The 15,288-nt window shown below is 50.1% G+C and overlaps 1 protein-coding gene and 1 long non-coding RNA gene across 3 annotated transcripts in view; both read right to left on the reverse strand.

Moving 5' to 3' along the window:
• Positions 1-254: 254 nt before the first annotated feature.
• Positions 255-6,370, reverse strand: Gm39440. The gene is made up of 2 exons (XR_880276.2): positions 5,336-6,370; positions 255-425 (listed from the first exon to the last, which is right to left on the reverse strand). It is a non-coding gene; the product is annotated as a predicted gene, 39440 (long non-coding RNA).
• Positions 6,371-12,187: 5,817 nt separating this feature from the next.
• Rgs9 (regulator of G-protein signaling 9) overlaps positions 12,188-15,288 on the reverse strand; it is a 72,834-nt gene continuing 69,733 nt past the window's right edge. The window contains exons 14-15 of one of the 2 annotated variants that reach the window (XM_011248828.2): positions 13,966-14,444; positions 12,188-12,616 (exon numbers count right to left, since the gene is read on the reverse strand). In XM_011248828.2, the coding sequence (XP_011247130.1) occupies positions 12,466-12,616; positions 13,966-14,444 (630 nt within the window). In that variant the 3' untranslated portion in view covers positions 12,188-12,465. The remainder of the gene's footprint in view (positions 12,617-13,965; positions 14,445-15,288) is intronic. The other variant, NM_011268.2, reaches the window with a different exon arrangement.

The raw sequence follows: 15,288 nt of genomic DNA on the forward strand, positions 1-15,288 counted from the left end.
AAGGCCACACCCACTAATAGAGCCACTTCCTGTGGCCAAGCATTGAAACCCATGAGCCTATGGGGGGGGCAAGCCTATTCAAACCACCACAGTGTATATAACATATATAGAATAAAACAATGTATTGAGGGTATAGTGATACTGTCCATGATGCCCAATATCTACTGATGGTATTAGAATGTGTCCCCTGCTGATGAGTGGCGCTTGTTGCAGTTGGGCCAAGGCATTTGCCTATGGAAATTGTTGACACAGCAGTGTCATCCCGTAGAATAAAAGCGCATGTTTTCCAACTGCGCGTGAATCCCTGATACTCCCAAGCAGCCCCCATACTCACCATGTTCACTCTGACTCCTCCTTTCCTCCAAGACTCGCCTACATATCCTCTCTTCTCATACCATCAGCCATCCTTTCTTCACGTCTCCCCTCTGAGGAAACAGAAGCCACCAGAAGAGAGCTCTCCCAGGATTCTGCTCCAGTATCACATGGCTCTCTGCAGAGATGCCTGTGAGCTCTGCCCCCTCCCTTCTTCCTGAAGGCAATCTCTCCGTGCTCCGACAGAAGCCCGTCCCCCTTTCTGCAGAAGGTCTCATTCCCTTTCACACAGCAAGGGTCATGGTTACCCACCCTCTTTTTTCTCCTTCTCTAGCTTCATCTCACATTCAACTATTGGATCTTTCCCACCAAATTCAAGCAAGCTACTTTTTCCCCCCCACCTTGAAACCTCTCCTGCTCCACAGCCCTGTAGGCAATGATCTCATTTTGCTTCTCAAAACTTCCTGGTAGTTTTCTTGATGGCCCATCTTCTCTTTTCCTCTCAGTCTCTTAAATCAAAAAGTCCACTGACCATTGCATGTCCCTCAGTCCACTGCAACTGCCATTAACAAGGCCACCAGTGCCCTCTACGTCAGCAAAGCCACACCTTATTTAACCTATCAAAAGCATTGGACAGACCTAAGGTCATAGCTCAGTTTATAGAATCCCTACCCAGAATGCAGAAAACCTTAGATTCAATCCTGAGCATCTGCTGTGGTGGTGACTGCCTGTAATCCCAGCACACAAGAGCCCAGAGTGTTAGTAGGTTTTTATGAAAAGTGTTACAGTTTTCCTCTTATCCTGCTAACTCCCAAATAATTAAGACTGGAGTAGTATATTTATTTATCAAGCTTTAAGGGCACAACAACCGAGAAGTATGACTCTATTTTAATCCTTTAAACTAATCTGACCTTCTCCCAGCCAAAATTCCCATGGTATTTGCATTTTATGGCTTTCTCTGCTACAGGTATTTTTCTAATTGTATCTCTTGGACTCTCTTCCCCTGGATAATTACTACATATTCTCTCTCTCTCTCTCCTCTCTCTCTCTCTCTCTCCCTCTCTCTCCCTCTCTCTCTCTCTCCCTTCCTCTCCTCTCTCTCTCTCTCTCTCTCTCTCTCTCTCTCTCTCTCTCTCTCTCTCTCTCCTGCCCCTTTCCCTGGCTGAGAGGAAGTCCAGCCCTATTCTTTCCCCTACTCAGCCATTGGCTGATCAACTAGCTTTATTGACCAATCAGAAATAACTAGGGAGCGCTGCTTACACAACATTGAGAGAGGAGATTCTTAGAATAAGGATTGCAACCAGACATGGGAGCACAGAAAGCAGCTTTTGAATGATAGAAGGATAATCTTTACACATGGGCACAACAACATTGATCAGAAGTTCAAAGTCAACGGTTACATAGTGAGTTGAAGGCCACCCTGGGACATATGAGACCCTGCCATAAAAAAATGAAAATGGGGGAGGGGCGGTTCTAGAGAGATGGCTCAACAGTTAAGAGAACTTGCTGCATTTCCAGTAGGTCTTGAGTTCAATTCCCAGCAACCACATGGTGACTCACAACCATCTGTAATGGGATCTGATGCCCTCTTCTGACGTGTCTGAAGACAGCAATGGTGTACTCACATACATAAAATAAATTTTAAAAAATAAAAACAATTTAAAAGAGCGTTGAACATAGCCATCACTTTCTTCTCTGTGAAACACTTCCTTCTTGAGCTTCCAGTGCTCTGTTCTTGTGCCTCCCCACCCCCCTATCCGTTATTGCTCCTTCTCAATTTTCTTTGCTGGTGCTCTCTGGCCTCCACAGAGTGCCTCAGGACATCCTTAAAGACTCTCTAGCCAATCCGCACTCAACTCTAGAAGACTCCCCTGAGCCCTAGACTAAGTTGTCTACTAGGTATATACTAGAGACCTACATGTCAGGAGATCAGGGAACACCTGATCTACCCTTCTCAGTAAGTGCTCTTTCTGACCCACTCCCACCAGCCACAAGGGACCGTGCCATCAAGTGTGTCTGTTTCTCTGATCCTCCCCCAAACTGTGGAGTTACTCTTCAACCTCCCCTATGCTCGCATCCCATAACTCACCAAGGGATTCCACATCAGCGCAAAGAGCTCAGCCGGTCATCTGTCTTCTACACCAGCATGAAGACTTGAGTTCAGTCCCCCATAACCTATGCGAAAACCCCAGTGTGGCAGTGCATGCTTGCAATCCCAGCACTAGAGAGACAGCCAGGAAAATTCTTGGGCACCCTAGACAGTCTAGACTACCTGGCAAACGTCAGTCCAATGAGAGACCCTCTCTTAACGAACAACGTGAGGTACAACTGAGGAATTGCAATTGAAGTTGTCCTCTGTCCTCCATATCCATGGGTACATATGGACATACACACACACACACACACACACACACACACACACACACACACCCCCTGCCCCTTCACTCACCCTCCTGTCTGTCACATCACCATCATCACCACCATCATCGTCGTCATCTCTCACTCTGGCATCTGGCAGCCTCTTGGCTTGATCCCCACTTCCACTTCACCTTCACAATCCAGTCTCAGCATGGTAGCTGGAGACAGGGCAGCAACCCTGCAGGTCAGCGAGCATGGCTTTCCCTTAAGAGTGTTCCCAATGGCTCTCCTCTCCTTGGGTCCAGAATGTCTTTTCCTTAAATGGGTCTTCTAGCAGATATCTTTCCAGGCCACTTAACCAAACTCATAATAGTTGCCCCTCCTCTCCCTTTCCCAGGTCCCTTCTGATGTTAACTTCCCTTCAAGTCGGTACTTAGTATTCTGGAATCTGAAAGCAAGCCGCCTTCTTGCCATGCTCCTCACCTGAAGGGGGAAGGATCCCTGGCAGAGTTGCCAGTTCCCCGCTTGTACCAAGGCAATGGGAGGAATCAGCAGGTTACAGGACAGCGGTGTGCCTAACCAATCGCCTTTTCTATCATCAGCCCCTTGACATCCTTTCCACTGGAGATGAGTTGTCATGCAAGGCCTGAGTGGGTGATTCTTGACTGAATCTTTGTGAGCCTCTATCCTTCACCTCTTACCTTCTCCTCCATGGCCTTCCCCACCAACTTTCCTCACGATCTGACTTCTGTGCATCACTACTCAGTTCCTCACAACCTTCCGGTGACTCTCCTCCATTCTTTCTGTCCTTCAGTGTCCCACAAGGATCTGCCAGCCTTATCTTCCATCCTGGAAGCCAGTTCAGCATCTGCTAGCTCAGGGTCACAAACTCTAATCTCCCTAACTTCCTTCTCTCTGTTTTCTTGAGCCCTTAGAAGGGCAGCACCGCTCCCTAGTGGACCAGGACTCAGTCTCGTCCCCCCAACCCCACCCCCGCCTGACTTCATTCTTTCCTGTGAGCCATGCTCACAGAGCCCACAGTACGCACCCTGTTCACCTGCATCTTCCTCTCTAGGGTTGTCTCGGCACCTGGTCCCTTCCATCTTTGGTTCTATGGCGGTTTTGAGCTAACTGTCTCTTTGCTTCTCAGTCCCTCCCTCAATCTGCTCTTGCTTCATTCTTCCAAAGTACAGCTCCAACCAGCCATTGTGTGGCTCAAAGCCCTCTGTGGCTCCTCGTGACCTGTCCAGTCCAGTCCAAATGGTTCTGAATAAGCAGAGGGCCTCCCTCTCTTCTCAATGTAATTGATATGTCAACCCAACTTTGCCTGTAAAGACTCCAGCCTCACCAGGGTGTTGTTCCCCACTCTGAGTTGCTATATTTCCCAGCAAATGATCCTACTCTGTATTGTATCATTCTAGGATACACTTTAGTTCTCCAGGCTATGGAAAAGTCCTTGAGGGTTAGGGTCAGAATCATGAGAGCCAGTTTGCACCCCCCCCCCCCACTACTGATCACACAGTGTGTCCTTAACTAATGAGTATGGGATGGATGAATAAATCAGTGTGTTTGTCTGTCTGTCTCTCTGTGCTTCTCTGTATGTGTCTGTGTATGTCTGTACATGTGCATGTGTCAGTGTCTGTGTCTGTATATATGCATGTCAGTGTGTCTTTTCAGCATGTCTTTGTGTGTATGCATGTGTGTTGGTGTGTGCATGTGTGTATGTGTCTTTGTGTATGTGTATCAGTGTGTGTGTGTGTGTGTGTGTTTCTGTATCTGTCTGTCTGTCTTCTGTGTTTGTGTCTGTCTGTGTGCATGTCTCTGTGTGTGCATGTGTGTGTCTATATGTGTGTGTCTATGTGTGTGTCTGTATGTATACGTGCATGTATGTCAGTGTGTGTATGCCTATGTACCTGTGTGTGACTTCTGTACTCATGTGTGCACTTGTTCATTCATGTAGAGACCAGAGGCTGACACTGGTGTCTCTGCCTCCCCAGAGTCTGCATTACGGATGCTACCACATCCAGCTTTTTACCTTGGTGCTAGGACTCTAAACTTTATAACCGAGCCATCTCTCCACCAGGGTTGGATGATTAGTGACGCTGAGACTTGCTGAGCTAACCCACAGGTATTTATAAACCTCTCTCTTCTTCAGCTCTGCTCCTCACAACCCACACAGACTCCTCATCTGAGCTTGCCTCTCGTCAGTCTGTATGTGCACATCCCCTCATTACAGAGCTGTCTGACCCTTCTTCCTTCAACCCTGATCGCTTGCCCTCAAGGGTTTCGAGCTGACTCCTTCAGATTAGAACCTCAGAGCGGAGGCTACTTCTGAGCGGCTCCTCTGTCCTCCGCTCTCTGTTTCTGGGATGATCCTCGGGCCCTGGAGCAAAGGCAAAGCTTGGTCCCAAGGCAGTGTCCCCTTAGAACCAGCCAAAGAGCAAAAGAAACCCTGCCTTTCCTGAGATCAAAGCCTTGTAAGGCAGGATCACCAAGGCCTAATGCCACGCTGCTATGGCAACGTGAATTTTAAGCAGTCACCAACAGAACAGTCTCTTCAATCTCAGCAGCCCTAGAGCCAGCCTCTCCAGGTGAGACTCCCCACAACAAGGGACAGGGTGGGCCCCAGGCATCTGAAGCATTTTCTGAGGGTAGGCCAGCTCACCTTGTGGCTGACATCTGAGGCCTGACTGGAGAGGGGAGGGGCATCTCATTTATGTCTCCAGAGAGGCACCATTACTAGGGAAGATACAGAGAGGCACCAGCAGCCTCAGAGGCAGAACCCGAATAAAGAGACTGATGGAGATGCCCCCTCCCTCTCCTCAAACACAGATTCCTCTGCGTCCGTGGGGTCTTTATAGTCTCCAACCTCAAAGACGCAACACTCTGGGAGACAGACAACAGACCACGTAACGGATGTCATAATGAAGGTTCTCTGACTGTGTTGGGACCGGAGATGACAACAGCAAACCCACAGCCAGAGCCCCCATTGAAGCTGGGTCACCTCTGTGGGCAGAGATGCTCTTGTGGGTTCAGTGTAAAATGTCCCCCATAGACTCATATGTTTAACATGTGGTCCCGGGCTGGCCGCAAGGAGTAAGAAGGTTTTATAAGCGCAAGGAGGTGGAGCCTTGCTGGAGGAAGTACGTCACTAGGCGTGGGCTCTGAGATTTTTTTATAGCCCGGCCCCAGCCAGTTCTTGCTCACTTCCTGATCTCTCTTTTTAATTTCTGTCCTGGGAAGACACAGAAGCAAGAACAGAGATGTTTGTTGCCTGCCACATTGTTAGTTTTCACAAAAACTTGGTAACAACTCAGCCTTTGCCTTTGGAAGGATGATGTCAATGCCACGTGAATACGGCATTCATTTCCTGGAACCACCCTAATGAAGCACCCCGAAAGAGGTGGTGTTAAACAACAGGAAGTTACTGTGGAAGACGAGAGAAATCAAAGTGTCTGTTGTCCCACAGCCTCCTAGCCACCGTGTGTCTGACTTCTTCCCTCCAGATAAAGTTCCAGGCTGTACTCTGATGGCCCATCCTAATCTAGTTTGGCTCATGGCTCAGTACAGTCACTCACGTTAGGAAGTTTTATTCTGAAAATTAGTGTCTCGTTGTATAGCTGTGGCTGGCTTGGAACTTGCTGCATAGCCCAGGCTGGCCCCAAATTCGTGGTAACTCTTCTGTCTCAGTTTCCCACGTGCTAGGACCACAGCCATGAATCACAGTTGGAGGTAAGATTGCACAGTATTGGTGGGAAGCCACTGGGATTTCTCACGTCTTGTTCCCTGAGACAATTAGACAAGGATCTACAGAGAGTGGTAAAACCCAGTGCAGTTTAGTATGACGAGGGGGTGCTTCTGAGGAAAGGGAGCAGATGAGAGCCGAAAGAGAACATTGGAAACTCAGCAACACTCCCACCTCTCTGACTGGGACCTTTATGCAGCATTTGTATAGTGTTCCAGCTTCTTTTGCTCATGCGTGGGGAAGGGTTTCCAATTTCGCTTCTTTTATGTATGTATTTTGTCTTCTTTCTTCCCTGCTTTTCTGCCAGACCACCATGCCTTGCTTAAGGAATTTTTTAAAAGATTTATTTTTATTTTTATTTTTTCTTTCTCTCTCCCGCCCCACCCCTGTGTGTGTGTGTGTGTGTGTGTGTGTGTGTGTGTGTGTGTATTTTCTATATGTGTGCAGGTATCCTCAGTCGCCAAAAGAGGGTGCTGGATCCCCTAGAGCTGGGGTTTCAGGCAGTTGTGACATTGGAGAATTTCTATTACCGATGGGTGGTGAGGTCACATCTGCAGCATAAGGGCAGTGATGCTATTGTCCCACACTAGAGCGAGGAATAAGTGCATGCTCATGGGAATTCATGAGGGGCTCTTTCAATGAATCTGCAATCTGTGAGTGGCCAACTTCCTAACTCCCGGAGACCAAGTCCTGCTGAACAAGACTGCATGATAACTACCTACACATAGAGTTGAGGGGATAGAAGTCAGTAGATGACTGCTGACAACCTTTCTTTCCTATGCATTCTATGCAGACAATAACTGTCATTTGCCTGGGACTGGGCCACACAAGCACAGGGTCACATCAGCTGAATCCCAGGGCACCTCAGCTCCCTCAGCTCCCTCAGCTCCTTCAGCTCCTTCAGCTCCCTCAGCTCCCTCAGCTCCCTCAGCTCCCTCAGCTCCCTCAGCTCCCTCAGCTCCCTCAGCTCCCTCAGCCACCTCAGCTCCCTCAGCCACCTCAGCTCCCTCAGCCACCTCAGCTCCCTCAGCTCCCTCAGCCACCTCAGCTCCCTCAGCCACCTCAGCTCCCTCAGCTCCCTCAGCTCCCTCAGCTCCCTCAGCTCCCTCAGCTCCCTCAGCTCCCTCAGCCACCTCAGCTCCCTCAGCCACCTCAGCTCCCTCAGCTCCCTCAGCTCCCTCAGCTCCCTCAGCTCCCTCAGCTCCCTCAGCTCCCTCAGCTCCCTCAGCTCCCTCAGCTCCCTCAGCCACCTCAGCTCCCTCAGCTCCCTCAGCCACCTCAGCTCCCTCAGCCACCTCAGCTCCCTCAGCTCCCTCAGCTCCCTCAGCTCCCTCAGCTCCCTCAGCTCCCTCAGCTCCCTCAGCTCCCTCAGCTCCCTCAGCTCCCTCAGCTCCCTCAGCTCCCTCAGCCACCTCAGCTCCCTCAGCCACCTCAGCTCCCTCAGCTCCCTCAGCTCCCTCAGCATCTCAGCTCCCTCAGCTCCCTCAGCTCCCTCAGCTCCCTCAGCTCCCTCAGCACCTCAGCTACATCAGCACCCTCAGCTACCTCAGCTCCCTCAGTTCCCTCAGCTACCTCAGCTACCTCAGCCACCTCAGCCACCTCAGCTACCTCAGCTACCGTGTCATCAGTGAGTTTCTCAGACTCTCTGGCTCATGCTCACCAAAGGCATCTAGGCCCCAGCTTTACCACCAAGGAACTATTATCTTCTGGGGTTCTCTGGTCTCTTCTTTTTTCACTGGGCTCTGCACAGTCCCTGCTGAGGCCAGTACCGGCCAGGCTCACAGAAACACACTCCCACACATGGGAGTCACTGATATTCCATCCAGGCAGATAGATGCAATATGTACATGTGGCCAGAGCGCCTGTGTACATAAACTTCCCCTATGCAGGGGCTTGGCAGGGACTCTGAATTCTCCTCCCCAAGAACAGAATAGATTAGTGCCCCCACCCTGCTCTCTTACTTATACAGGGAGTCCCTCCCAACAGCTGAGAGGCTGAAAAGCAACTCTTGTTGCCCTGTGCTGGCCTGGGTGACCTGGCTCTCCCAATTCCCCAGCTTCTTTTCTCAACAGAAGAGCTCATGAAGCCCTCAGGCTGGAAAGTCAACCATGAATGAGAACTCTGTTGGTCTTCAGTACAGGGTTTTCCTGCTGGATACAAAGAAACACTACCCAACTCTCCAAGGCTGGGACGCTACTGGGCAAGGGTGGAAGAAGTTTCCTTTCTCCTGGAGATGTCCCAGCCTCTAAGAGTTAGGGGATCTGTGAGCCTGAGACTCCCTCTTCTGGTGGAACTGTGAGGACAGACACCACTGTGGCAGGCTGGGCCTCTGAGTCAGACGTATTTAAGGATCCCCATTCCCCTCACCCTCCTCAGATGATCCATCCAGGACCTAGAGACCCCAAAACATGGCCACCACAGACTCCTTATAGTCCCCTTATTTCTAACAAATAAGCACACTGTCCACACAGCTCAAGGAATTTAGAGGTCTCTATGGGCCGCCCAAAGGTCCCATACCCAGAGGGCAAAGGGGCAATCGCTTTAGGGGTCCCTGGAGAAACTTGCCGTGTTTGTAATTGTCACGAGCAGGAAAACAAGCATCTCTCTAGACTCTGGCAAGTGGGATTAGTTGCTGAGATCAAACTCTTCCCCTAATTGTGCTGTGACCTGAAAAGCAAGAACACACCAGAGGTACCAGCCACGTGTCCCCTAATGGGCAGGCCGAGCCAAGATGGAGGTCTAGAAGTCTCTCGCAAACTCATCCTCTCTACCCTCTCCTAAGTTTACCGAAGGGACCATTTATATGCTCCCAGGCAGTTCCAGACACAACATAGCTCAGAGATGAGCAAAGTGGAATAATTTCCCCAGCTGGAAAAAAGTCAGACCCTGCGTTCCATCAGGGATCCAGTTCCCCAGCCGACTCCAGAGCAAGGAGAGCAGCCCCACTCCTGGGATGAGACTCGGAACCTCTCTCGGGGTGTGTTGAGATTTTATGCAGCCCAAGCTAGTGAAAAGCCATTTGTGCTGGTTAGTGTTTTGTCAACGTGACACACACTGAGTATCTTCTCTCCTTTGACCCTACTTGTCCTGGACCCTCCTGTCTTTGGACAGCGAGCTACATGTCTGAGATGGAAACTCTTCAGACATGAACCGCTTCCTACCTTCTGAGGTCTGTTTATTACTGAACTTTATACTAGACTTTACCAGTACAAACGGTGGACTCCAGAGCCTTCTGTGGTTAGTCCTGGGGGTCCAGAATGGCTTCATTCTCTTCAGGATTGTGAAGGCTTAGAAGTATTGTCCTGTAAGGACAGATATCCACATCTAGACTTGCGAGTCCCCTTGTTTCCAGACACACTGGTTAGACTATGGGTAGACTATGGGCCTGGATTGGCCTCACCTACAATCACATTTTAAGATGCTTCTGCAAACCCATGCATGAAATAAACCCGCTCCACCTCCTTCACTCCACGATTTTAATGACAGAAGGCAAGGAGTGACTGTCTTGTGGGTCTGGTGGTAGAGATTTGGTAGAATCTAAAGTCAGCAATGCCCCTAAAGAGATGGAGCATTAATGGTTATCCTGTCATACTTGACAGGCCCAGGTTTTGCTCGCACACCTGACCAATATTCATTTTTAGAATATTTTTCTGTTGTGCAGAAAGATTATTGAGCAGCCCCACTCTTTATGTCTCACATATGATAAGCTCTCAAAGACTGAAAGCCAGTTTGGGGCTCTTATCTGCTAATTGAATTCAGGTGCACTTGAAAGTTAAAAGGAAACAACGTAATGAGTGGCTTAATAAACCTCAGGAAAAGTTCTTCTCCTTTAAGGACTTCCCATGTGAGGTCAAGAACTGTTTTATTCTGCATTTAGTTCTGAGTCTCTGTCCACCACAATGTGGTCAGATCCCACCACAATCCCTGGAGGACCCAGTGAGGCAATGCTTCAGGGCTGCCAGAAACCAAAGTCAAGCCCAAACTCCCAAGTTGTTGTTTGTTTGTTTTTCTTCTTTTGCTGGTGAAAAAAAATGTAATTTAAAAAAAGGAGACTTATTCAATATGGTCATATTGGGAAGAGGAACAAAGAGATTGTGCTATGGTGTCCCCTCCTCACCATCCAGTAAGAACCAAGATTTCTCAGTAGTGCTGCCTCTCACATTTTGGACAGATAGTCTTTAGTTAGGAGTTTGGAGCATTGTGGGATATCAAACAGCATCCTTGGCCTTTACTTACTGGCTTCTGGTAGCAAGGCTCACTTCCCGCCCCAATCTTGACTTTCAAAATTGTTTCTAGGCACCACCCAACATACAGGGGGAGACAAAATTGACCTGGTTGAGAACCGTTAGATGAATCCATGGAGCATCTTACTGTCATCTCCTCAGACCTGGCACAGTGCCAGGCACCCAGTAGGGACTCAGCAAATATCTGCTGGATGAGTACCTATGGGGAAGGCGAGCAGAGCATACTAGGTCCACACCTCCAGCCTGGTGCAGTAGATGAGGAACATAAGTGTTTCCCACCCCTGCTGCAAGGAACCGATGACTGAAGATGGCTGCTGCAGCACAGGTCCCTCCAACAACCCTGAACGTCCCAGCCAGTGACTGTGCACAGCTGAAGACAGATGTAGGACCTCTCTCAGGCCCCGCATGAGTTCTTGAACAAAGATTTTGATTTGAGGATGCCCTACTGGTGGCCTGTCCAAGACACTCTTGAACTTGACCCTTCCCTGTATCAGACCACCAGCCCTTCTCTTCTCAACCAGGCCCTGCTCTGGGATGGTTAACCCACACTGTCTATTAGATGGAGAGCATTCTGCTGCATCTGTCCATTTCCCAAGGAAGTGCAGCTGAACAAGGAAGACCCATCCTGAATATGGGTCTTCATATAAACAGTGCCACCACTGTTGGGGTCCTGGACTAAATAGAAAGAGAGGGTGCACTAAGTGCTACCATCCAGCTCTCTCTGCAGATACGATACTACCAGCTGCCTCCAACTCTGGCCACTGTAATGTCTCCAGCACAAGCATCTACAAACCGTGAGGCAAAATAAACCCTTCTTAAGTTGCTTTTGGCTGGTGTTTTGACAAGGCAATGGGAGTGGTGAAGGCCTGGGGAGATGGTTCAGCAGTAAAGAGGGCTTGGTGCTCTTCCAGAGAACCCAAGTTCAGTTCTAAGTACCTATGTGAAGCAGCTCACCAATGCCTATAACTCCAGATCCAGGAGAGCTAACGCCCTCTTCTGGACTCTACAGGCACCTGCACTCAAGTGTGCACGCACCAACATAGAGTTCCATCATGTGCACATAAATTTAAGAAAGGAAAGGTAGAAGGAAGGAAAGAAGGAAAGAAGGAAGGAAGGAAGGCAGGCAGGCAGGAAGGAAGGAAGGAAGGAAGGCAGGCAGGCAGGCAGGCAGGCAGGAAGGAAGGAAGGAAGGAAGGAAGGAAGGAAGAAAGAAAGAAAGGAAGGAAGGCAGGCAGGCCACATGCTTTACCTTCCCCCAAACAAACCCTGTCTTTTGAACTTCTTAGAGAATACAGTGTTCCAAGTGACCCTTGGCCTAGCTACTACCCTTTCTGGGCAATGCCACCCTGAGGGACTGCCACCGTGGAACTCAATTAATGAAATCATCCTGCCCAAATCAATTCATACAGGGAGGGAACTCTTTGAAGTGACTCAGTGCCCCTCGCCCACAAAACTGAAGACATGAGTTTAACTCACAAGTCATAGGTTATGAACATTAACAAACCCAGGAATATGCCAGTGCCCCCAGTCCAAGAAATTTCTCCAGGTGACCCTTTTATTGTTTTTAAGGCAGCAAGGGATATCTTCTGGCCCACATGCCTGTCTGGCCAAGCAAGGGAAAGGCAGGGAAAGGGGAAAGGTGGCCGTTGGGAGTCAGCCAGAGCACACATCCCTGCCCAACACCCCATTCGCTTTTTCCAGTCTTCCAATATTATCCTAATGCACTTGGGCACTTGGGCTTGAGAGCAAGTGTGCCCCACGTCTGATGGCGTCTGCCAGGACCATCTTCCCGGCCCAAGGCCCTGCTCAGCCCGCCTTCCCTTCCGCCAGGCTCTCCCAGGGGCAGATGACTTCTTTTTCTGTGGTCTGGTCACCAGACTCTCCTGCTCTGGGGTCATCCGAGTCCATCAGGCAGGTCCCACTGTCTGTAGGCATTTCCATTTTGATCTGGAAAAAGCTTCAGACACACAAAAAAAGGAAACAGTAAAGAAGCAGAAGGGTCGGTAATCCCCCACGTGATCGCGGGATGGCAGGTAATCCCCTCACGTGATCGCAGTTAACCACCACCCCCCCCACGTGATCGCGGGATGGCAGGTAATCACGCCCACATGATCCCGACAGTCCCAAGGACCAGCATGCCACAGACATTGACCCAGAGTGTCGTGTGCAGCCACTGGCTCTGGGGACTCCTTTGACTGTGATTTATATTTTTCTGTTGAATCAAAGGCAATCCCAAATACGCCTTATTTTGCTTTTTCAGTCTTTATGGTTTTGATTACTTCAGCCTGCCCCTGTAGTGTTGGCATGCCAGCACGTAATCCTCAACCCCTTTAAACTGTCCCTTGGGGACAGTGAAAAGGAAGCCCTTTCAAGACCCCGTACCCTCATATGAAGTGGGACAGTAGCCGCAGAGCTAGAACATTCTCCCAGCAGGGCCGGCTGAGGAGACTCAACCATCTCATCCTGATCATTTCTTGAAGCAACAGAGCCTAACTCCCTTCCTCCTCCTCCTCCTCCTCCTCCTCCTCCTCCTCCTCCTCTTCCTCCTTCAAGACACAGGCAAGAAGGGGACAGTAGCCAATGTTTGCTGCTGTCCCCATACTCACTGCACTGAAGAGATCGCCCTCTCTGAGTCTCCATAGCAACCTAAGGCTCCTGCATACCATTTCTTTCTCTGGACCCAGGTAGGGCCAAATGTAGGATTGTGTCGACTGTCTCGCCTCTCAGCTGAGGCTCCTGGCATTCCCAAACACTCCTCTAGGCCTCTAGTGCACACAGTGGCTGCCTCTGGGCACTCGGGGTTCTTGGATTTCAGACTTGGAAGCTGACACCGGTGATCTTAAGCCACCACAAGGACAAGTATCTTTCTGAGGACTTTCAGGAGAGCAGGCAGGTGTCAGTGAGGAGCAAGGAGGCTATGACACCTATGGTATGAGAAAGGGCTGGAGTCCCTGGGGAATCATGACCTGGGGACGTGATGGCCTGTGGTTAGTGCTGGGGCCCTTTGCAAATGCAGTGGATTTACCTGACTAGCAGTCTTGGGGTGAGGCAGGTATGTGAAGGAGAATGGTCAGATAAAGAAATAAGATTCCTGCCTCTTTCCTATCGACGGAAGAGGGAGAGGTGATGGGACTGGGTTTGAGGGTGGCATTCATTCACTTAGGGTTATGGTTAGGCTACGTGTGACTGGTCCCCACAATCCTCACTTCATCCCCATGTCTCTGTCATCACCACAAAGCCACAGTCCCCACCCACACCCATACCCTCTGTCCACATGCACACAGCACCAGGCCCTCAGCTTCTTACTTGGCTACTTTCTTGGGTTTCAGCCTGGGCAGCTGTTGGCCCATGTCCCCCAGAGGCTGCACCTTCCCGTGTGACACAGAGGGGCACTTGGGTGAGAGCCTGGCAAAAACTGGTGATGCCAAACAGCCCCGTCTCAGGAACCTGCCAAGGGACAGAGCTGCACGGGCCTTGGGAGGGGCCCTGGGCTGGGGTCTTGAGTGGTCTGCAGAGGGCTCTCTGTTCTCAGTGACTGAGGGCCCAGAGTTGGCGCCAGACCAGCTGGCTTCCCCCTTGGGCTCCAGTCCCGAAGAACCCTCCAAAGCCACTCGGCTGGGCGAGGGGCAGATGGCAATGCTGGGCCGCCGGATGAAGCGACTCGGGGAAGCAAAGGGCTTCCTGGGGGAGCGGCAGGATGGTGAGAAGGGACTGGAGGGAGAGGGAGGCACGCAGGTCCCTGTATACACGGCCAGGTGAGGACTGGGAGCCAAGTGCTGACCTGGCTGTGGGAAAGGAAAAAAGGAAGTTCAGTTAGGAGTCTTATTTCCAGCCACCAGGGCAGACAGGCTAACCTCAACTAACTCGAGCTCCTTCCAGCCACCAGGGTTGTTGGGCTATCCTCATCTAATTCAAGATGGGCTATCCTCATCTAACTCAAGCTCCTTACAAGCTACATCTCATCTAATCTGATCTCCTTCCAGCTGCCAGGGCTGATGGGCTATCCTCATCTAACTCAAGCTCCTTACAAGCTACATCTCATCTAATCCAATCTCCTTCCAGCTACCAGGGTTGATGGGCTATCCTCATCTAACCAGATTTCCTTACAGAGTATTCTCATCTAAATCAATCTCCTCCCAATGATGTTGATCTTTTCTGGACACCTCCTGGAGGGATTGATTGAAAAGGTTACCCTGAGGTACCTGTGACAGTGACACAGTCAGCCATACAAAGACCTCTTGCCAGGATCCATCGGCCACAAACTGACCTTCTTCCAGTCCTGCGATGCTGGAGTGTAACCAAGCTAAACTTGATTACCCCTCAAATCAAGTCTCCAGATGCATTTTGTCCTTCCTACCCCAGGACATCTCTTCATTGATGACCATAACTTCAGACCTGGAGCATATGACACTATTTTGTTGTTGTTTGGTGTGTGTGTGTGTGTGTGTGCATTGCTGGGAATTGAACTCATGACTTCAACCATGCTAGGCTAATGCTTTCCCATGGAGCCATCCCTACCCAAAGACATTTAATCAACAGTTTAACTTTAACTAGCCAGTGCAAATGGGGAGACCTGCAACCAGTGCCCTGCTGAGCCTCCATGCCTGAGACCACACCCACCTGTGTCCA

This window comes from Mus musculus, chromosome 11, assembly GCF_000001635.26.
Source record: "Mus musculus strain C57BL/6J chromosome 11, GRCm38.p6 C57BL/6J".
NCBI classification, from domain to species: domain Eukaryota; kingdom Metazoa; phylum Chordata; class Mammalia; order Rodentia; family Muridae; genus Mus; species Mus musculus.